Here is a 23796-nt window from a genome sequence, read left to right as displayed (position 1 = left end):
GATCCAATTCAAATTTTGTTGTGACATAGGAACAGAAGGAAGTCACTCAGCCCTTCAGGCTTGCCTAGCCACTCAGCCAGATCATGGAGCCTAACACCCTTTCCAGGCCTTTCAAACATAACCTTTACTCAACAAAAATCTGTCAATCTCAACCCTGACAATTCCAATTGACCCTCAGCTTGCAAACATTTTGGAGATTAGTTCCAGATTTCGACAATCCTTTTGGTTAGAATGTGCTTCCTTACTTCAGCCCCGAATGGCCTAATTCAAAATTTAAAATGTTCCATTCCCTTATTTACAAATGCCAGCACCACAGCAAATCATTTCTCTCTGTCTCGCACATCCAAACGTCTCAGCATATGAAACAGCTTGATTAGATCACTGCTCAAGGGGATGAGAGCCACTGGATATTAGCTTCTTATTGACAAAGGCTCACTTCTGCATTTAGGACTCACTAGCAACTTCAAAGGTTTGCTTCCTAGATTATAATAGCGACTGCACTTCAAGAAGTACTTCACTGGCTGTGAAGAGCTTTGCAGCATCCTGTGGGGTGCTATATAAATGCAGAAATGTTTTTATAAGTGTGCCGCACCATCTCACAAAGATTAGCCTGTCCTTTCTGAGCTAGGAGAGATGGCTGTGACCATTTTCCTCAGTGCCTCCACCAAATACAGCGAAGAGATTCAGCTAAAGGTTGGGACACAGTGGGGAATCAGTGTCTGCCCCATGCTGGAGGACATTAGCATATCCCTGCACATGGACACCATTTCAGGAGGGCATATGGAGCTCAAGAGCAAATAACCTATTGGCTCTAACAGTCTCATACCACAAACAAAAATTGTCACATGGCAGGAGAGTCTGTGCCTTCAGGCAAGAAAGGGAATAGAGGGATTTCAAGAGAATATTTGACGTCATGATGATCAGAAACTTAAAATCCCCAGAGTATTTCCCATTTCCAGCCGTCTTAGTGGAGCTCCAGGCACACAACAAGATAGATTTCTACGAAAATATAATGAACAGTTGCACAGCATAGTCTGTCTTCAACTTTTATATAAGATTGAAAAAATATTATCCTGAAACAAGCTGAAAATTATGGGGCAACAAATCAGCCTGTTCTCTTGTGACTTCACACAATAATTTTCAAAAGTAAATTTAAACAATAGCAAAGGACTCTCTAGAAAATTTTCTAACGTGTCATCAAAGCGAGAGATGACATTAGAGATCTACAGCATGGAAACAGACCCTTCATTCCGACCAGATACCCTAAATTAATTTGGTCCCATTTGCCAGCACTTGGCCCATATTCCTCTAAACTCTCCTTATTCATACGTCCATCCGGGTGCCTTTTAAATGTTGTAATTGTACCAAACTCTACTACTTCCTCTGGCAGGTCATTCCATTCACGCACCACCCTTTGCATGAAAATGTTGCCCCTTAGATCCCTTTTAAATCTTTCCTATCTCACCCTAAACCTATACCCTCTAGTTCTGGATTCCCCCACCCCAGGGAAAAGACCTTGTCTATTTACCCTAACCATTACCCCCATGATGTTATAAACCTCCATAAGGTCACCCCTCAGCATCCAAGCCTATTCAGCCTCTCCCTATAGCTCAAACCCTCCAGCCGGCTGGTGTGTGTGTGTGTGTGTTCAGGCTTTTGTACCTTCTCCCTGATGGTAGCGGTTAGAAAAACATTGCCAGGGTGTGATGGTTCTTTGAGATTATTGGCAGCCTTCCTTGACAGCAGCCTGGTAGATGGATTCTATAGATGTGAGGGTGGCCTTCGTGATTGTCCGGACTGAGTTCACCACTCACTCTAACCGTCTCTGATCTTAAATGGTATAGTTGCCATACCAGGTAGTGATACATCCAGATAGAATGCTCTCAATGGCGCACCTATAAAAGTTGACGAGGGTATTCGTCATCATGCCGAAATTCCTCAGCTGCCTGAGGAAGAAATTATGTTGTTGGGCCTTTGTAACCAGTGCGTCCACATGAAGAATCCAAGAAAGCTTGTTGTAGATGACCTCTCCCAGGAACTTGATAGTCTCCACTTGTTCCACCTCTGTGCTGTTAACGTGTAGGGGGGCATGAGTTCTTTGGTTTTGCCAGCATTGAGAGCTAGGTTGTTTTCAGTGCACCATTTTTCCAGGTCTTCCACCTCCTGTCTGTAGTCTGTTTCATCATCATCTGAAATTCGACTGACAATGGTGGTGTCATCAGTGAACTTGTAAATGGCATTAGTCTAGTATTTGGTAATGCTGTCATGGGTATACAGTGAGTACAGTAGGGGGCTGAGTACACACCCCTGGGGTGCTCCAGTGTTGAGTGTTAGTGACGATGAAATATTGTCCCCGATCTTCACTGATTGGCCTGTGGGTCACGAAACTGAGGAGCCAGTTGCAGAGAGAGGGGCTTAGTCCAAGATCACTAAGTTTAATAATCAGTCTCGAGGGGATAATATTGTTGAAGGCTGAACTGTAATCAATGAGTAGGATTCTTACGTCGCTGTTCTTGGTGTCAAGATGTTCGCAGGAGGAGTGAAGGGCAAGTGATATGGCATCTGATGTGGATCTGTTAGTCCAATAGGTAAATTGGAGTGGATCAAGAGTAGTGGGGAGGCTGGAGTTGATTAATGCCATGACCAGCCTTTCAAAGCACTTCCTGACCACCGAAGTTAGGGCCACTGGGCGGTAGTCATTGAGACATGCTGCATGAGCCCTCTTAGGCACAGGGTAGATGTTGGCCCTCTCAAAACAGATCGGGACAGTGGCCTGTGGCAGGGAGAGGTTGAAGATGTCCGAGAAGATCTCTGCCAGTTGATCTGCGCTTGCTCTGAGTGCACGGCCTGGTACTCCGTCTCGTCCCACCGTTTTCCTTGGATTCACACAAAGGAAGACTGATCTGACCTCTGATGCAGTGACTGTTGGGATAGGTTTGTCAGGAATTGTCAGAATAGGTGTTACCTCTCCACCGAAATTCTGCTCAAAGTGATCACAGAAGACGTTGACATGATCTGGGAGGGATGTGTCATCTTCTGCTATCTTGCACTGTCTCTTTTTAGAAGCTGTGATGTCATTCAGTCCTTGCCATAGTCTGTCTGGGTCTCTAGTTTGGATCGGTGTTGGTCCTTGGCTGTCTTAATGGCTCTGCGAAGGTCATACTTGGATTCCTTATATTTGAGTAGGTCTCCTGATCTGAAGGCCTCATGCCTTCTTCACTATCCTATCTACCTGAGTTCCACTTCCCATATTGTTGAGTAATGCAACTCCAATCATTTCAAGCAGAGCAAGCCTCTTTCTATACAACCCCATCAAACGTCCCAGGACAAGTATAGCACAGGATTACATATAAAGTAAGCTCCTTCTGCACTGTCCCCATCAAACACTGCTAGGATAGGGATAGCATGGGGTTAGGTACAGAGTGAGGCTTCCTCGACACTGTCTGCATCAGACACTCCCAGATTAGGAACATCACAGGGTGAGGTGCAGACTGAAGATCCTTCTAATTAAAACAAAACATGGCGGATGCTGGACATCTGAAATGAAAGCAGAAAATGCTCTAAAAGCTCAGCAGGTCTAGCAGCACTTGTGGTGAGAGAAAGAGAGCTAACATTTCAAGTTCAATATGACTTCTTCAGAACTGAAGAAGCGAGAATGCATGGGGCTAAGAGTAAAGGAGGCTACAGAGGAGAAACCAACAGAAATAAGGTAGTGGGTAGAGGAATCACTGTCTATCTTATATTAATGAACATTTGTGCCAGGAATATTAATTTACTGATCAGACCTTGTTTTGTATCTCCATATTACAACAAGAAATTCTAATTGGATTTGAGTCAATGGGAGGTCCGGGAGCTGGCAGCAATAAAGATGCAGTAACTGCGAAATGAAGGCGTTTAAACATCTGTCTAGCCTGCAAGTGTCCAGTAATATCTTTTAAAATCTCACAGCTTTCCTGGCACATGAAGTGCTCAAAGTGGGAGAGGGACTGAGCTACATGTGTGGTGCACTGGTGGTGGGAGAGGGTATGAGGAAGGGTAGTCCCAGCTTGAGATCATCCCTGCTATCTCATGTCCTAATTTGCCTCAGGACCCATTGACTCATCCATCAGCACAACTCCTTCCTATGGGTTTTTTTTTGTCACAGTAAAGAGTTCAGAGGTTCTTGTGTGTGGCAGTGGCTTCTGGAAGCTTAAGCTATGCGTTGGCATGTGATTGGTGTGTTTGGAGCTTCTAGCAGGAACACTGACTCCCATCCAGTTGTACATGCTGACCTGGACAGTCTCACATTTCAGCAATGCCTCCATTTTACCAACATCATCTCATGTTGGAATGGCTTGGTGGCCTTGCCGTCGCCTCTTCCTCACAATCTCCTTCAATACCTGCATCTCTACAATCCTCAAAAAGATCTGTACTCTTCTAAATCTGGCCGCTTGAAGAGTCTTCTCCCAGTTTTCATATTTGCACCACTCAATCTTAAGCACTGGAATTCCTTTCTGAACCTCCATCTCTCTCACTTCTCCTTTAAGGAGTGCCTAGAACCTACTCTTTGGTTCATTTGTCCTAAAATCTCCTCATCTGGCACAATTTCCTATTTTCTCTGACCTTGCTGCATATTTTAAAACTTTAAAGGCTCTATATGAATGCAAGTTGTTATTGTCAAATGGAGCTAAGCTACATTGTGTCCTGAGTGGAAAAATCAGCCAGGGTTCCTGCTCCTGCTCAGTGTTTGTATCAATGCTGCATTAGAGAGTGGGGAAATCAGCCAGGGTTCCTGCTCCTGGTCACTGCCCACTGACCCCTATATTAGAGAGAGAGAGAGGGGGGGGGGGGAAATCAGCCAGGGTTCCTGCTCCAGCTCAGTGTTTGTATCAATGCTGCATTAGAGAGGGAGTAAATCAGCCAGGGTTCCTGCTCCTGGTCAGTGCCCACTGACCCCTATATTAGAGAGAGAGAGAGGGGGGGGGGAAATCAGCCAGGGTTCCTGCTCCTGCTCAGTGTTTGTATCAATGCTGCATTAGAGAGGGAGTAAATCAGTCAGGGTTCTGCTCCTGATCACTGTCCACTGACCCCTATATTAGAGAGGGGGGGGGGGAAATCAGCCAGGGTTCCTGCTCCTGGTCACTGCCCACTGACCCCTATATTAGAGAGAGAGGGGGGATATCAGCCAGGGTTCCTGCTCCTGGTCACTGCCCACTGACCCCTATATTAGAGAGAGAGGGGGGGAAATCAGCCAGGGTTCCTGCTCCTGGTCACTGCCCACTGACCCCTATATTAGAGAGAGAGGGGGGATATCAGTCAGGGCTCTTGCTCTTGGTCACTGACCACTGCCCCTATATTCGAGAAGAGGTGGGGGAGCGAAATCAGCCAGGGCTCCTGCTCCTGGTCACTGTCTACTGACCGTTATATTGAAGAGAGAGAGGGAAAATCAGCCAGGGTTCCTGGTCCTGCTCACTGTCCAGTGACTCCTACTGGAATAATCACGAGGAGAATAGTGTTGTCAAAACCTGAATAACTGGGAGAAACTGGTACGGATGGAAATTCCCCACCTCAAACAAACGACTCTTAAGTGACTAAAATTTAGAACTCAGGGAGGACACATCGGGCAGTTTTTAAAAACAAGTGTTTTTATGATTGCACAGACCAGATTGAGCCTATTTACTTTAAGATGAGTTGTACCGTCTGGAGAAACAAATCTCTTCACGCAAATGTATTAATCCAACCTCACACAGCCTTGGAGGACCCTCCAGAAAACAAATTGAACCCGACTTCCCAGTGACTTACCAGAGATTTGCAATGGCAATGCATCGTGTTAAACTCCCAGAGGAGCCCTTGTGCAGTCCTTCCTTGAATTTAATTTAGTTGAGAGGCAGATGCATCAATAGAGACTTCTCAAAGTTCTGCACGGCCCTCAATCACAGCAAATGGAGGGCAAACTGCTTGCAGAAACTAGGCAGTTCCCTACTTCCCATTTGCCTTGATTGGCTTTCTGACTGAGGATGTCTTTCAAGTTAAAGATTTTAAAAATTTCTTTCCCGTGCTCAGAACATCTCGAAGTTCTTCACTGCCAACATTTGCTTGCATTAATATAGTACCTTTAACACAATACAGTGTTCCAGGGCAGCCAATGTTCTTTCATGACCATTGTCTGTGGCATTGGACAAATACTGATTTGGGTGTAGTATCATATATTACAGACAATGTCTCAAACAGCATGATCACCATCCCCAATTATGTCCTGTCCCATTGGCAGGTCAGACCGAGCACAAGTGACTTAGGGAGTTGCTATGGGGTGCTCAATATTGACTTTGGACCTCAGGAAGCTTCATGTCGTCAGGTTAATCATGGGAAGGAAACTCTCACTGATTCTCATGTACCAGCCTCTCCCCAGCTGGTGAATTGGTATTCTCCCATGTCGAACACCACTTGGAGGAAGCACTGAAGTTGGCAGAATGTATCTAGGTAGGGGAGCTTCAATGTCCATCACTGAGAGCAGCTTGGCAGCACCACAACTCATAAAGCCGGTTGAGTGCTTGGAGACAAAGCTGCGAGACTGAGTTTAAAGCAGGCGGTAAGGGAACCAGGATTGGGAATAAAAGACTTGATCTCATCCTTACCAAAGGAAGTTGGACATCTACAGCCTGCCGTGGATGCATCTGTCTATGACAGGAAAGCTGGGAGAGATTATTGTACAGTCCTTGTGAGACAAAGTCCTATCTTCACATTGAGAATACCATAAGATATAGGAGCCGAATCAGGCCATTCAGCCCACTGAATCTGCTCACCATTCGATCATGGCTGGTATGTTTCTCAATCCCATTCTCCTGCCTTCCCCCTCACCAATCAAGAATGCATCTATCCCTGTCTTAAAGACACTTAAAGACTTGGCCTCCTCCTACAGACTTCTGCGGCAATGAGTTCCACAGTCATCATCCTCTGGTTGAAGAAATTCCTCCTCACCTCAGTTCTAAAGGCTGTCCCCTCACTCAGAGGTTGTGCCCTCCAGTCCTAGTCTCTCCTGCTAGTGGAAACATCGCCTCTCTATATCCTGTGAGTATCAATGAGATTCCACCTCATCCTTCTAAGCTCCATCAAGTACAGACCTGGAGTATGGCAAGCCCATCATCCCTGGCATCATTCTTGTAGATCTCCTCTGGACTTCCTCCAAGGCCAGCACATCCTTCCTTGGATATGGAGCCCAAAACTGCTGACAATATTCCAAATGCAGTCTGACCAGAGCCTTATACAGCCTCAGTGGCATGCCTCAGTTGCCCTTGCCTCCTAGCCCTCTCAAACTGAATGGTAGACAGTGCTTCACACATTCAGGTGATTACAGTCCTTCACCTTCTCCCCTTTATTGCTTTTTCAGTTGTCCTCTGCCAGTTTTTAAAGGTTTCCCAATCCTCTAGCATCCCACTAATCTTCAGCAGGTTGTATGCTTTTTTTACTGCTCTAATGCTGTCCCGGATTTCCATGGTCAGCCATGGTTGCCTCATCCTCCCCTTAGTATGTTTCTTCTTCCTTGGGATGAATTTCTGCTGTGCCTCCTGAATTACCCCCAGAAACTCCTGCCATTGCTGCTCCAGTGTCTTCCCTGCTAGGCTCCCCTTCTAATCAACTCTGACTAGCTCCTCCATCCAAGCCTTGTCTTTTGTGGTATTATTATGACACTAATTGGGACAGACCTTGAACAGATCTAGCCATCAGCAGCAGCAGAAATGTACTCCAGCACAATCTACAACCTCATGGCCCACCATGTTCCACTGTACAGTTACCATCAAGCTAGGGAATCAACCTTAGTTCAATGGAGAATGCAGCAGGGTATGCCAGGAGCAGTACCACATCAAGCATGCTGAAAAATGAGGTGTCAACCAGTCAATGCTACAATGCAGGATACTTGTGTGAAAAATAGCAGAAGCAGCAAGTGATTTGCAGATTTAAATGATTCTCCAAGGAAGGCACCAATTTAAGCTCTACAGTCCTGCCACATTCATCAAGCACTGCCTCTGACACTGTAGTCCCTCAGCACTGACCCTCCAACAATGGGACACTCCCTCAGCACTGACCCTCCAACAATGGGACACTCCTTCAGCACTGACCCTCCAACAATGGGACACTCCCTCTGCACTGACTCTGCGACAGCGCCCGTTCTCTCAGCACTATCTCCAATAGTGCTGTGCTCCCTCAGCACTGACTGACAGTGCCTGCTCCCTCAGCACTGACCTTCCAACAATGCAACACTCCCTCAGCACTGACCCTCTGACAGTGCGGCGTTCCCTCAGCACTGACCCTCTGATAGTGCGGCGTTCCCTCAGCACTGACCCTCTGACAGTGCCCACTCCCTCAGCACTGACCCTCCAACAGTGCGGCATTCCCTCAGCACTGACCCTCCGACAGTGCCCACTCCCTCAGCACTGACCCTCTGACAGTGCTCACTCCCTCAGCACTGACCGTCCGACAGTGCCCACTCCCTCAGCACTGACCCTCTGACAGTGCTCACTCCCTCAGCACTGACCGTCCGACAGTGCCCACTCCCTCAGCACTGACCCTCCGATAGTGTCTGCTCCCTCAGCACTGACCCTCCAACAGTGCAGCATTCCCTTTGACCCTCCAACAATGCAGTGCTCCCTCAGCATTGACCTTTCGACAGTGTGGCGCTCCCTCAGCACTGACCCTCCACAGCGCGGCTCTCCCTCTGACCCTCCAACAATGCGGCGTCCCTCAGCACTGACCCTCTGACAATGCAGTGCTCCCTCAGCACTGACCCTCCAACAGTGCCCGCTCCCTCAGCGCTGACCCTCCGACAGTGCGGCGTTCCCTCAGCACTGACCGTCTGACAGTGCCCGCTCCCTCAGCACTGACCCTCTGACAGTGCGGCACTCCCTCAGCGCTGACCCTCCGACAGTGCCCACTCCCTCAGCACTGACCCTCCGGTAGTGTCTGCTCCCTCAGCACTGACCCTCCAACAGTGCAGCATTCCCTTTGACCCTCCAACAATGCGGCGTCCCTCAGCACTGACCCTCTGACAATGCAGTGCTCCCTCAGCACTGACCCTCCAACAGTGCCCGCTCCCACAGCGCTGACCCTCCGACAGTGCCCGCTCCCTCAGCACTGACCCTCTGACAGTGCGGCACTCCCTCAGCACTGACCGTCCAACAATGTAGCACTCCCTCAGCGCTGACCCTCCGACAGTGCCCACTCCCTCAGCATTGACCCTCCGACAGTGCAGTGCTCCCTCAGCCCTGACCGTCTGACAGTGCGGCGCTCCCTCAGCACTGACCCTCCGACAATGCAGTGCTCCCTCAGTACTGACCTTCCAACAATGCAGCGCTCCCTCAGAACTGACCTTTCGACAATGTGGCGCTCCCTCAGCACCGACCCACCAAAAGTGCAGCACTCCCCCGCCCCCCCAACAATGCGACATTCCCTCAGCATTGACCCTCTGACAGTGCCTGCTCCCTCAGCACTGACCCTCTGTCGGTGTCCGCTACTTCAGCACTGACCATCTGACAGCGCCTGCTCCCTCAGCACTGACGTCCGACAATGCAGCGCTCCCTCAGACCCTCCGACAATGCGGCATTCCCTCAGCATTGACCCTTTGATAGTGCCTGCTCCCTCAGCACTGACCCTCTGACAGTACTTGCTCCCTCAGCACTGACCTTCTGACAGTGCCCAATCCCTCAGCACTGACCTTCCGACAGTACTCACTCCCTCAGCACTGACCCTCTGACAGTGCCTGCTCCCTCCGCACTAAACTGACTGTGTAGAAGGACTAGGTGTTCAGATGTTGCAGTAATCACCTGAATGTAAATCAAACACCAAGGGCCAAGAAGCTGTATCAAATGACAATCTGCATTGTTAACTTGCTCAAAATTGTTGTGATTACAAAGTGCAGGCTGAAAGGGCAGCATAGACAGATTCATTAGGTAAAGATTTACATGGTGTGGGCAGAGATTAGGGAAATGGGTCTTTCAAAGGGCTAGCACCAACATGTTGCATCGAATGACCTCCTTGTCTGGTGTATCATTTCATGAGAAATCCGATCAGTGGAATCTTTCTCCACATTAATTGAACAAATGTGTCTGATTTCTGTGGTTACCCAACTGTAGGGAACAGCTGTTCACTGCTGACATGCTTTTCAGACAGCTGGTTCAGATAGTTTCAGCCTGGAATTTTGAGGGTGTGGTTGGTGGGGAAGGAGATGCTTTTCTGACCTCTGTTTTTGACGGGAAGTTCGATGTTTGTTGCTGAATTCAAAAAGGTATTTTGGGGCATGAATGAAACCTTCTTCCAAACCAATTGAGCCCCTCTCTCCCCTTCCCCATTCACGGTGAGTAGGGATGTCTCCTACCAGGTCGATTTCACTCCAACACATTTCTGCTCTTTCTCAGTACCTGTCCACTATCTCAACCCAAGTGATCTGGATCAGTGTCAATGGGAGATATTTGATCACAATTGATTCCTAATATCACCTGACAGCAGGACAGTTTCTGGATTGGAGTCACAGACATTAAGCACCAGTGGTTATATGTTAGTTAGATGGAATCCAGGCACATCCTTTTGCAGTCAGAGTTTTATTTCAACTCTCTGATCCCAAAACTCTACCAATCAAATTCTCACTCAATTATCCCAAAATTAACATTATCTCTTCTCGCTAGTTCCAGTTGGTTACAGACATCCCTGCCAGACCACACTAGATGAGGAAAACCATGTTGTAATCAACAGAAGAAGCTCTGAATGATCTTTTCCTGTTATACAGCAGTAACGTTTCTTTATTTGACCTTGGAATATGGGCATTGCACAACAAGGCCAGCCCTACTTTGCCTATCCCAAATTGACCTTTCAATGTCATCCTGAATCACTGCCAATATGGTGCAGGTGCTCCCACTGTGCTGTCACATACATTTTGGATTTTGACCCAGCAACAATAGAGGAATGGATGATATCTGTCCAATTTGAGATAATCTGAGAGCTGGAAGTGATCTTAGAGGTGCAAGTTTTTCCATAACAAAACTACTTTTCTCAGTATAAGAAGGTGTCAAAGTGTATTCACAGAATTATGGAGGGTTTGATAGTGTAGGCAGGAAGAAACTGGCTGTTGGGACATCAATTGAAGGTAAGCTTTTTTTTAGCATAACTGGAGAAAGAGATGTGGTCTTTCCATCTACCACTTAGGACAGATGTAAGGAAACCAAATCCCAAAGGGAGCAGTGATTTATACTACATCAGAAAAGGGGCTTTTCTTTTTAAACAGCAATTGTTGTGATTTGAAGAGCATTACCTGAAAGGGCAGTGGAAGCAGATTCAATAGGAATCTTCAAAAACTGGAAATTGGATAAAAACTTGGAAGGGAAAAGCAATGCTGAGCTGTGTAAGAGGAACTAATTGGGTAACATGTAAAGAACCAATGCAGGTACCATGGATGCCTTCTGTACTGGAACATACTACGAAGCAATTGTCGAGGCCTCCCAGATGAGATCAGCTAGCTTAACACAGACTGAGGAATAAACCCTGTGGTCTTCCCAGTCTGCACAGTCAATACTGATCTTGTTTTGCACACTGTGTGTGTCCTTGGTGGACTGGAACATGAACCCCTGATGGGAGGAGGGAATACCCTTCGTTGCTAATCTCTCCCAGCTGATAGGCTTTGTTCCAAATATAGCCCTGGGAGTCAGGGTTGATAGTGGAATGCACTGAGTCACTGGCTAATGTTACCAAGATAAATTTACTCACACCTCACAGTCCCCAGCGGAAAGGCGGGGTTCCTTTCTAAAACTGATCAGTGAGAAACCAAGGGTTTGTCCGTTGTCAGGGTTCCCAGTGCTTTCAGTTGACTATCAGGTAGCAGAGACTTTCAGCTGTTCCTGCTCTAATCTCTGGAGTGCCTTCCACTATGAGACTGCTCTGCCACACCTTTTAATATTCTCCTTGAACCAGCGCAGCTCCTCGATCAAGTAAAATTCCGCCTTGTCTTCTTACTTTGTTACTCCTGTTCTCATTTACAATCCCTGCCTTGTTGCACAGAGAATAAGGCAAGAAAAACCTACACCTCTGCAGTGACTTTCATGATCTCAAGAATTTTTTTTGTCCTTTTACAGGACATGGGCATTACCGTTTGGCTCAGCATTGATTTCCCACCCCTAGTTGCACTTGAACCACTGCAGGTGGAGTGCTGTAGGTTTACCCAGAATGCCATTAGGGAGGGAGTTCCAAGATCTTGACCGAATGACAGTGAAGGAATGATGATATATTTCCAAGTCAGGATGGTGAGTGGCTTGGAGGGGGATCTTGTAGGGGTGGTGTTGCCTTGTATCTGCTGCCCTTGTCTTTCTGCATGGAAGTGATCATGGGTTTGGAGATGCTGTCTAAGAATCTCTAGTGAATTTCTACAGTGCATCTTGTAGATGATACACACTGCTGCTACTGAGTATAGGTGGTGGAGGAAGTGGATATGGTGCTAATCAAGTGGGCTGCTTTATTCTGGATAGCATTGAGCGTTCCTGAGTGTTGTTGGAGCTGCACTCATCCAGGCAATTAGAGAGTATTCCATCACACTCCTGACTTGTGCCTTGTCGATGGTGGACAGGCTTTGGAGAATCAGGAGGTGAGTTACTTGCTACAGGATTCCCAGCCCCATCCTGCTTTTTGTGCCACTGTGTTTATGTGGCAAGTCCAATTAAGTTTCTGGTGAATGATAACCCCCCCAGGATGTTAATAATGGGGTTCAGTGATGGTAACGCCATTGAATGTCAATTGAAGTGATTAGATTGTCTCTTATTAGAGATGGTCGTTATCTGGCATTTGTGTTGTGCCAATGTTACCTGCCACTTGTCAGCCCAAGCCTGGATATTGTCCAGATGTTGTTACATTTCAACATGGACTGTCACAAATGGTTTTGAACATTGTGCAATAATGAGCGAACACCCCTCCTTCTGACTTTATTATTAATGAAGCAGCTGAAGATGTTTGGGCTGAGGAACTCCTACAGAGGTGTCCTGGAGTTCAGATGACTGACGTCCAACAACCACAACCGTCTTCCTATGTGCCAGGTATGACTCCAACCAGCAGAGAATTTTCCCCAGAACCCACTGATTCCAGTTTGGCTGGGGCACCTTGGTGCCACACTTGGTCAAATCTGGCTTTGATGTCAAGGGTTGCCACTCTCACCTCACCTCTGGAACTCAGCTCTTTTGTCCATGTCTGAACCAAGGCATAATGAGGTCAGGAGCTGAGAGGCTGCTAGATAACACTGTTGATGACATCTTCTGTCACTTTACAAATGATAGAGAGTAGACTGATGGGTAGTAATTCGGCTGCAAATGTGTTGCTGGTCAAAGCACAGCAGGTTAGGCAGCATCTCAGGAATAGAGAATTCGACGTTTCGAGCATAAGCCCTTCATCAGGAATAAGAGAGAGAGAGCCAAGCAGGCTGAGATAAAAGGTAGGGAGGAGGGACTAGGGGGAGGGGCGATGGAGGTGGGATAGGTGGAAGGAGGTCAAGGTGAGGGTGATAGCCGGAGTGGGGTGGGGGCGGAGAGGTCAGGAAGAGGATTGCAGGTTAGGAGGGCGGTGCTGAGTTGAGGGAACCGACTGAGACAAGGAGGGGGGAGGGGAAATGAGGAAGCTGGAGAAATCTGAATTCATACCTTGTGGTTGGAGGGTTCCCAGGCGGAAGATGAGGCGCTCCTCCTCCAGCCGTCGTGTAGTTGTGTTCTGCCGGTGGAGGAGTCCAAGGACCTGCATGTCCTCGGTGGAGTGGGAGGGGGAGTTAAAGTGTTGAGCCACGGGGTGATTGGGTTGGTTGGTTCGGGCGGCCCAGAGGTGTTCTCTGAAGCGTTCCGCAAGTAAGCGGCTGGAGGAGGAGCGCCTCATCTTCCGCCTGGGAACCCTCCAACCACAAGGTATGAATTCAGATTTCTCCAGCTTCCTCATTTCCCCTCCCCCCACCTTGTCTCAGTCGGTTCCCTCAACTCAGCACCGCCCTCCTAACCTGCAAACCTCTTCCTGACCTCTCCGCCCCCACCCCACTCCGGCCTATCACCCTCACCTTGACCTCCTTCCACCTATCCCACCTCCATCGCCCCTCCCCCTAGTCCCTCCTCCCTACCTTTTATCTCAGCCTGCTTGGCTCTCTCTCTCTTATTCCTGATGAAGGGCTTATGCTCGAAACGTCGAATTCTCTATTCCTGAGATGCTGCCTAACCTGCTGTGCTTTGACCAGCAACACATTTGCAGCTGTGATCTCCAGCATCTGCAGACCTCATTTTTTACCTGATGGGTAGTAATTACCTGGCTTGGATTTACCCAGTTTTTTATGCACTGGATTTACCTGGGCAATTTTCCACATTGTCAGGTAGATGTCTGTATTGTAACTTTATTGGAAGAACTTGGCTCAGACAGCAGCAAGCTCCGGAGCTCAAGTCTTCAATACTATTGCTAGAATGTTGTCAAGGCCCACAGCTTTTGCAGTATCTGGTGTCTCCAACCATTTTTTATCACATGGAGTGAATTGAATTGGCTGAAGACTGGTATTGGTAATGCAGGGGACCACTGAAGGAGGTAAAAATGGATCATCCAATCAACATTTCTGGCTGAAGACTGTTGCAAATCCTTCAGCCTTATCTTTTGCCCTGATGTGCAGCTTCCGCATCACTCAGGATGGGGATATTTGTGGAGCCTTTTCCTCCAGTGAGCTGTTTAATTTTCCACCATCATTCCTGACTGGATGTGGCACGGCTGCAGAGCTAAGGTCTGATCCATTGGCTGCAGGGTTGTTTTTCTCTGTCTATCACTCGCTGTTAATGCTTTTTGGTACGCAATTAGTCCTGTTTGATAGATTCACCAGGTTGCCAACTCATGTTTAGGTATGTGTGGTGCCCTCCTGCACTCTCCATAGAACCAGGGTTGATCCCCTGACTTGAGGTATTGGTTGAGTGGGAGATATGCCGGGCCGTGAGGGTACAGATTGTGCTGGAGTACAAATCTGCTGCTGTTGATTGCCCTCAGTGCCTCATGGATGCCCAGTCTTGAGTTGCTGGATCCCTTCGAAGTCTCTCACATTGGTGATAGCATGGTGATAGTGCCACACAATACAATGGAAATATTCTCAGTGTGAAGGTGGGACTTTGTCTCCACAAGGACTGTGCAGTGGTCATTCTTACAATACCTTTGCAGTTGGCAGATTGTTAAGGATGATGTCAAGTATATTTTTTCCTCTTGTTGCTTCCCTCATCATAATGCAGACCCAGTCGAGCAGCTATGTCCTTTATGACCCAACCAGCTCGATCAGCAATGCTGCTGCAGAGCCACTCCTGGTGTTGGAATCCCCCATCCAAAGTACATGTTGTGCCCTTGCCACCCTCAGTGCTTCCTCTAAGTGTTGTTCAAATGGAACAGCACTGATTCATCAGCTAAGGGAGGATAGTATGTGGTTATCAGCAGGAGGTTTCCTTGCCCATGTTTAACCTGAAGCCATGAGATTTCCTGGAGTCTGAAGTCAATATTGAGGATTCCCAGGGCACCTCCCTCCCACTGTATACTATGTGCACCACCACCTCTGCAGGGTCTGTCCTGCTGGTGGAACAGGATATATCCAGGAATGATGGCATTGCCCTAAGGTGTGATTCTGTAATTATGACGATGTCAGGCTGTTGCCTGAGTATTCTATGAGACAGCTCTCTCAGTTTTGGCACTAGCCCCCAGATGTTAGTAAGGAGGACTTTGCAGGGTTGACAGGGCAGTTTCTGCCGTTGTCTTTTCTGGTGTCTACATCTATGCCAGGCAATCCGTCCAGTTTCATTTCTTTGTTGAGACTTTGTAGTAATTGATACAACTGAGTATCTTGCTAGGCATTTCAGAGGGAGTTGAGAGTTAACCACATTGCTGTGGGTCTGTAGTCACATGTAGGCCAGATGATGTGAAGATGGCAGATTTCCTTCCCTGAAGGACATTAGCGAAACAGGTGGGTTTCATGGTCATTAGTAGATTCTTAATTCCAGATATTCTTTATTCAATTCAAATTCCACCATCTGCTGTGCCAGGATTTGAACCCTGGTCCCCATGTATTATAAAACCCTTCCGTTAAGAGCAGACCCTATTGTAATGCAGGGAATACGCAGCCAGCTCTCACAAACAGCATCGCGATAATAAATAGATAGTTAAGCAAGAGTGACTTTGAGGTAAATAGCAAGGTCCAGTTTGCTCTATTAGTCATAAATGATATCGTCGACACTGAGAAGGCTAATTCAAGAGTAAAAGTTGTATAGATTAGCCTTGTATTCCCTTATGATTACAGAGGATCAAATCATAATCTAATTGAGGTGTTTGAGATAATTAAAGGATTCAATAAGACATTCTCTGATAAGGAGAATTCATTATTAGGAGGCAAAAACATAAAATTGGAGTGAGGCCATTTAAGGGTGATGTCAGGAAGCACCTCTTCACACACGGGGCAGTGGAATTCTGGAACTGTAACCTCAAAAAGCTGACGAAATACATCAGAACAAAGAGGAGTGGATTTTTGTTTGGCGATAGATTGCAGAACCAGGGCCATTGTCTCATTGATTGGTGCAGCCGGCTTGAAGGGCTGATCAAGCTTCTCTTGTTCCCATCTCTCTGTCTCCCACTTTGAATGCACAGCCCCTTCCTGGATTACAGTCCCCAAACTGCAGCCTCCAGGTAAATTACTGCGAAGGTTCACTTACCATAATCCCAGTCAACAAGCAGACACCTTTCCCACAGTATGTGTTGGGCACCATGTCACCATAACCGATGGACAAAAAGGTGATTGAGATGAGCCACATTGCTCCCAGAAAGTTACTGGTGACATCCTGGCTGTCATGGTATCTAGTGACACAGACAAAGAAAGTTAGAACAACCTGAGGTGACCATAAATGATAAGACTATTTCAGTGGTTTCCTGTTTACTTTCAAACAATGTGCCAAAACAGAAACAAGAAGCATTTTTCAGACTGTCCCCCAAGTATTTGAAGTTACCAATGAACTAACCTTTGAAGAATTATCACTGTTGTAAGGGAAGGAACACAGCAGCCAATTTGCACACATCAAGTTCCCACGAACAATGTGATAATGCTGAGATAACCATAAGTCTCTGAGTCAGAAGATTAAGGCTTCAAGTCCAGCAATGACTTAAGTCTATGACCCAGACTGACAGTGTCAGTGAAGCACTGAGGGAGGCCCTGACTTTCAGTTCATTAAAGGTTACTACGCAAACTAAGAGCTCACAGGGTAGGGAAGGAATAACATCCCAGTGGATAGCAGATCGATTAGCTATCAGGACAAAACAGAGTAGGGACCATTGAGTTAATTTCAGCTTTGCAAGGTGTAGCTGGACGAGTGCTACAGAAACCAGTGCTGAATGAATATCAATGACTTGGATGAAGGGATCGTATGTAAGCTTGCTAATTTTACTGATGGTACAAAGGAGAGTAAGTTCTAATAAGGACATAAGGAGTCTGCAAAAGGATATAGACAGGTTATGTGAGTAAGAAACAATCTGGCAGATGAAGTCTAATGTGGAAAAATGTGATCTTGTCCACTTTGCCAGGAAGAATAGAAAAGTCACATTATTTAAATGGAGCGAGATTGCAAATCTCAGTGGTACCAAGGGATCTGAGTGTCCTAGTACATGAATTACAAAAAGTTGGTATGCAGGTACAGCAAGTGATTAGGAAAGCATAGGGAATGTTGTCACTTATTGTAAGGGAAATTAAATATACAAGTAAGAAATAGTGGAAATGCTGGAAAAGCCTGGTAGCATTTGTGGAGAGAAGAAAACTAAGTTAATGTTTCGAGTCTGGTATGACTGAACAGTGACCCCCAACTCGTTCTGCATTCTCCCATATCCCTTCCACATCTTCTCTGTCTAATCCCCTCAGGATCTTATTTATTTCAATCAAGTTTCCTCTGAGTCTTCTAAACTCCAGCAGATATAAGCCTAGACTGTCCAACCTTTCCATCAATTCCAGGTATTAGTCTGGTAAACATTCTCTGAATTGCTTTCAACACATGTACATTGTTCTTAAGTAAGTATTCAGTACACTGTTTTACCAATATCCTGTAGAACTAAAGTATAACCTCCCTCTTTTTATATTCAACTCCCCTTGCAATATACAATATCATTCTGTTAACTTTTCTTATTACTTATGGTATCCATACACATTAACCTTTTATAATTTAGGCATTATGGAATCCAGATCTCTCTGCATCTTGGAGCTTGACAATTTCTCAGCATTTGGGTAATATGCTTCTCTTGCTCCATCAACCTCACACCTCAATATACACTTCTCCTCAGATCTCAGAGCTTCCATTGGGGTGGCATAGTGGCTCAGTGGTTAGCACTGCTGCCTCACAGCTCTAGAGACCCAGGTTCAATTCCAGCCTCGGGCAACTGACCGTGTGGTGTTTGCATGTTCTCTCCGTGTCTGCGTGGGATTCTACTGGATGCTCTGGTTTCCTCCCACAGTCCACAGATTTGTGCGAGTTAGGTGTATTGTTCAGGGATGTGTAGATTAGGTGCATTAGCTATGCGAAAGCCATAGATAGGTAGGGGTGGGATCTGGGTGTGATGTTGTTGGACCAAATGGCCTGGTTGGTGTAGACTTTGTTGGACCAATTGGCCTGTTTCCACACTATGGATTCTATAAAAATCATTAGCAAATCTGAACACAGCTCCAGCTCATTCAGCCGGATCTCGTCATCATGTCAATCTCATAACATTCAAACCCACACTCAGCCTGAGTGATAAAGAATATTTTAAATAGTATTTAACAAAGAGAAAAATGTGCGATAGCTCATTAGTTTGGTTTTGCAATCTGAGAGGCAGAACTGCCCCACTCTTCAAAATAGTACCTTTCATGGCTATTTGAGAGGGTGGACAGGGCTTGATTTAATGTCTTATCCATACGAAAGCACTTCTGACAATGCAGCATTCCCTCTTTACTGCTTCTCCAAGAGAGCAATATTCTCTTAGCACTGACCCTCCAACAACACAGCACACCCTCAGCACACATTGTTTGACAGTGTGCAGCTCCCTCAGCACTGACCCTCCGAACAGCATGATGCACCCTCAATGCCAACCCTTCAACAGCACAGCACACTCTCACTACTGATGGTACAGCACTCCTTCAGCAGTGCCTGCTCCCTCAGCACTGACCTCCAACATTGCCCACTCCCTCAGCACTGAACCTCTGACAGTACAACACTCACTCAGCACTGACCCTCCGACAGTGCCCACTCCCTCAGCACTGAACCTCCGACAGTACAACACTCACTCAGCACTGACCCTCCAACAGTGCCTGCTCCCTCAGCACTGACCCTCCGACAGTACCCACTCCCTCAGCGCTGACCCTCCAACAGCGTGATGCACCCTCAATGCCAACCCTCCAACAGCACAGCACATTCTGGCTACTGATGGTACAGCACTTCCTCAGCGTTGACCCTCCGACAGTGCCTGCTCCCTCAGCACTGACCCTCCGACAGTGCCCACTCCCTCAGCATTGACCCTTCGACAGTGCTTGCTCCCTCAGCACTGACCCTCCGACAGTACCCACTCCCACAGCACTGACTCTCCGACAGTGCGGCACTCCCTCAGTGTTGACCCTCTGACAGTGCTTGCTCCCTCAGCGCTGACCCTCCGACAGTGCCCACTCCCTCAGCACTGACCCTACAACAGTGACCACTCCCTCAGCACTGACCCTCCGACAGTGCCCACTCCCTCAGCATTGAACCTCCAACAGTGTCCACTCCCTCAGCACTGGCCCTCCGACAATGCCTGCTCCCTCAGCACTGACCCTTCGACAGTGCCTGCTCCCTCAGCACTGACCCTCCGACAGTGCCCACTCCCTCAGCACTGACCCTCTGACAGTGCTTGATCCCTCAGCGCTGACCCTCCGACAGTGCGGCACTCCCTCAGCACTGACCCTCCGACAGTGTGGCACTCCCTCAGCACTGACCCTCCGACAGTGCGGTACTCCCTCAGCACTGACACTCCAATGGTACAGCACTCTCTCAGCGCTGACACTCCGACAGTGCCCACTCCCTCAGCACTGACTGTCCAAAGGTACAGCACTCCCTCAGCACTGACCCTCCAACAGTGCCCGCGTCCTCAGCGTTGACCCTCTGACAGTGTGGTGCTCCCTCAGCACTGACCCTCTGACAGTGCCCCCTCCATCAGCACTGACACTCCAACAGTGCCCGCTCCCTCAGCATTGACCCTTCGACAGTGCTTGCTCCCTCAGCACTGACCCTCCGACAGTGCCCACTCCCACAGCACTGACCCTCCGACAGTGCGGCACTCCCTCAGTGTTGACCCTCTGACAGTGCTTGCTCCCTCAGCGCTGACCCTCCGACAGTGCCCACTCCCTCAGCACTGACCCTACAACAGTGACCACTCCCTCAGCACTGACCCTCCGACAGTGCCCACTCCCTCAGCATTGAACCTCCAACAGTGTCCACTCCCTCAGCACTGACCCTCCGACAATGCCTGCTCCCTCAGTACTGACCCTTCGACAGTGCCTGCTCCCTCAGCACTGACCCTCCGACAGTGCCCACTCCCTCAGCACTGACCCTCTGACAGTGCTTGATCCCTCAGCGCTGACCCTCCGACAGTGCAGCACTCCCTCAGCACTGACCCTCCGACAGTGTGGCACTCCCTCAGCACTGACCCTTCGACAGTGCGGCACTCCCTCAGCACTGACACTTCAATGGTACAGCACTCTCTCAGCGCTGACACTCCGACAGTGCCCACTCCCTCAGCACTGACTGTCCAAAGGTACAGCACTCCCTTAGCACTGACCCTCCAACAGTGCCCACGTCCTCAGCGTTGACCCTGACAGTGTGGTGCTCCCTCAGCACTGACCCTCTGACAGTGCCCCCTCCGTCAGCACTGACACTCCAACAGTGCCCGCTCCCTCAACATTGACCCTCCAATAGTGCCTGCTTCCTCAGAACTGACCCTCTAATAGTGCCTGCTCCCTCAGCACTGACCTTCCGACAGCATAATGCATCCTCAATACCTACCCTCCGACAGTACAGCACACTCTCACTACTGACACTCTGATGATGCAGCACTCCCTCAGCACTGATCCTCCAACAGTGCCTGCTCCTTCAGCCCTGATCCTCCGACAGTGCCTGCTCTCTCAACACTGATCCTCCGACAGTGCCTGCTCCTTCTGAGTTAACCCTCCAACAATCTGGCGCTTCCTCAGCATTGATTATCCGACAGTGCCCGCTCCCTCAGCACTGACCGTCCGACAATGCTGCACTTTCTCAGCACTGACCCTCCAACAGTGTGGCACTCCTTCAGCACTGACCCTCCAACAGTGCGACACTCCCTCAGCACTGACCCTCCGATAATGCAGCAGTCCCTCCGCACTGACCCTCTGACAGCACGGCACCCCCTCAGTGCCAATCTTCTGATAGCATAACACCTCTTCAGTGCCTCCCCTCCCAATCAGCCCCTCAAGTATGCACTGCCTTTTAATCAGATCATAGGGCAGCCTGTTTCTCTGACACTTCAGCACTCCTTCAGTGTTGTCCCAGAGTTTGTGCTTAAAGCTACAGAGTGGAGCCTGAGGCCACAACTTTCTGGCAGTTGAGGGTTCTAGAGGTTGTTTTTATGTCTCAAGATATTGTCAAGATTCGGCATAAGTGATAGTGGTTAGTTTTATTGACCACACATGGACTGTAACTGTATTGATCTATCTTTTTCAGTCTGGCAAGAACAAAACATTCACGAGTTTTGGAAACATAAATGCAGTGTGAAATTGAATAAAGTTATTTCAGTCTTGAGGCAACAGAGATTTCAGCCTTAAGCTATGTCTTTGAAACCTGGTTATAACTGGGATTCATCACAGCAAATTCAATTAATGGAATGAGTGTTACAGATGGGATCGTTCTGGTGCTGCTGGACTGAATTAACTTGTCACTTGACAATTACTCTGTGACTCAAAGTGAAAAAGAAAAGATTTCTTTATATCGTGCCCTTCTGGATCTTTCGGAAACATCCCAAAGCAAATGAATTGCAATGGAGAACAATGAGTATTATTCTGTAGGGAAACACTGCAGGCGTTTTGTATTGAGCAAGCTCCCAAATAATTCCATGACTAGGACATCTGTTTCAGTGATGTTAGTTTGAAGGACAGGTATTGACCCAGAACACTCTAGAGAATCTCCAACTCTCATCTGAATCATACAGCGGGGTCTTTAATTCAGATGGACGGTTTAATCGGCTTATATGAAAATGCAGCTATCGCAGTTGAACAGCACCTCAGTCTTGCACTGAGAGCCATGTCTTGGGTTTTGGACTCAAGTTTTGAAATGAAGCTTAGTTCTCTGGCCAGCTTACATTTTTACTCTTGCATGTTTAGGATGATGTGCAGACAAGAGTGAGTGACTGGTATGACTCAGAGAAACTGGAGGGGAACAGAGCATCAGCCAAATGTGTTGACTTATGCGTTTGTTTGGCAACAAGGCTTTAGTACATGTGTTGGGGTCACTTAGTCCATTCTTGTTTGGTTTGCAAATCCCTGAAATCTGGGAACATAAGTTATCCCATTAACCCAGAAAGAATACCTCAAAATCAATACCAAGCATTTCAATATTGCAATGGGAGCTCACATCAGATCCACAAACATATTCTTGAGCAATCATCTCAAATCTAGTCAAGGTGAGTCAACAGCCTTTAATGTGGGACTGACTGGGCAATTTCTCTCAATACTGGCATGATTTCTACTGCTGTGGGCAACAAAATGCACGCAGGAGTAATTACACAACTACACAAGTCCAAGAGTTTCCCACTGCATCTGACTCTCATCATCTGTCTCTCTCCTTGTTTATTTTCTGTATGAGAAGGGGAACCTTTCCTTCTGTTTGTGTGGGTGTTTCTCCTTCCCTCCTTGCATCTGTCCCTGCCTGTCTCTTGAACAATTCATCGATACATATGTACATCTCCCAGAATTCCACTGTGCCAGTCTGTGTGTGTCTGTGTGTATACATTTCCCACTGCCTCACTGTGTCAATCTTTCTCCACACTAGTTTGTGTGTGTGTGTTTCTCTGTGTCTGTGTGAGTGTACATCTCCCACTGCCTCACTGTGGCAGTCTCTCTGGTCACTAGCTTGTGTGTGTGTGTGTGTGTGTGTGAGAAAGAGAGAGAAAGAGTGTGTACATCTCCCACAGCCTCAAAGTGTCAGTCTCCCTCCAAACTGGTGTGTCAGTGTGTATGTGTATACATCTCCGTCTGCCTCACTCGTTTGTGTGTGTGTGTGTGTGTGTGTGTGTCTACATCTCCCACTGTCTCAGTCTCTCTCCTCACTAGTTTGTCTGTGTGTGTGAGTGTATATCTCCCACTGGCTCACTGTGTCAGTCTCTCTCCTCTCTAGTTTGTCTGTGTGTGTGAGTGTACTTCTCCCTCTGCATCACTGTGTCAGTCTCTCTCCTTGCTAGTTTGTGAGTGTGCATTTCCCACTGTCTTACTGCGTCAGTCTCTCTCCTCACTAGCTTGCCTGTGTGTGTGAGTGTATATCTTCCACTGCCTCACTGTGTCAGTCTCTCTCCTCACTAGTTTGTCTGTGTGTGTGTGTGTGTGTCTACATCTCCCACTGGCTCACTATGTCAGTCTCTCTCCTCACTAGTTTGTCTGTGTGTGTGAGTGTATATCTTCCACTGCCTCACTGTGTCAGTCTCTCTCCTCACTAGTTTGTCTCTGTGTGTGTGTGTGTGTGTCTACATCTCCCACTGGCTCACTATGTCAGTCTCTCTCCTCACCGTTTGTGTGTGTGT

General features: G+C 47.7%; 1 protein-coding gene across 1 annotated transcript in view; it reads right to left on the bottom strand.

The window, feature by feature from the left end:
- LOC132805635 (small conductance calcium-activated potassium channel protein 3-like) overlaps positions 1 to 23796 on the bottom strand; it is a 123015-nt gene that overhangs the window by 48010 nt on the left and 51209 nt on the right. The window contains exon 4 of the mRNA XM_060820824.1: positions 16701 to 16842. Within this exon, the coding sequence (XP_060676807.1) occupies positions 16701 to 16842 (142 nt within the window). The remainder of the gene's footprint in view (positions 1 to 16700; positions 16843 to 23796) is intronic.

Source organism: Hemiscyllium ocellatum, chromosome 50 (genome assembly GCF_020745735.1).
Source record: "Hemiscyllium ocellatum isolate sHemOce1 chromosome 50, sHemOce1.pat.X.cur, whole genome shotgun sequence".
In the NCBI taxonomy this organism is placed as follows: Eukaryota; Metazoa; Chordata; class Chondrichthyes; order Orectolobiformes; family Hemiscylliidae; genus Hemiscyllium; species Hemiscyllium ocellatum.
This window is presented reverse-complemented; position numbering and strand designations above follow the sequence as displayed.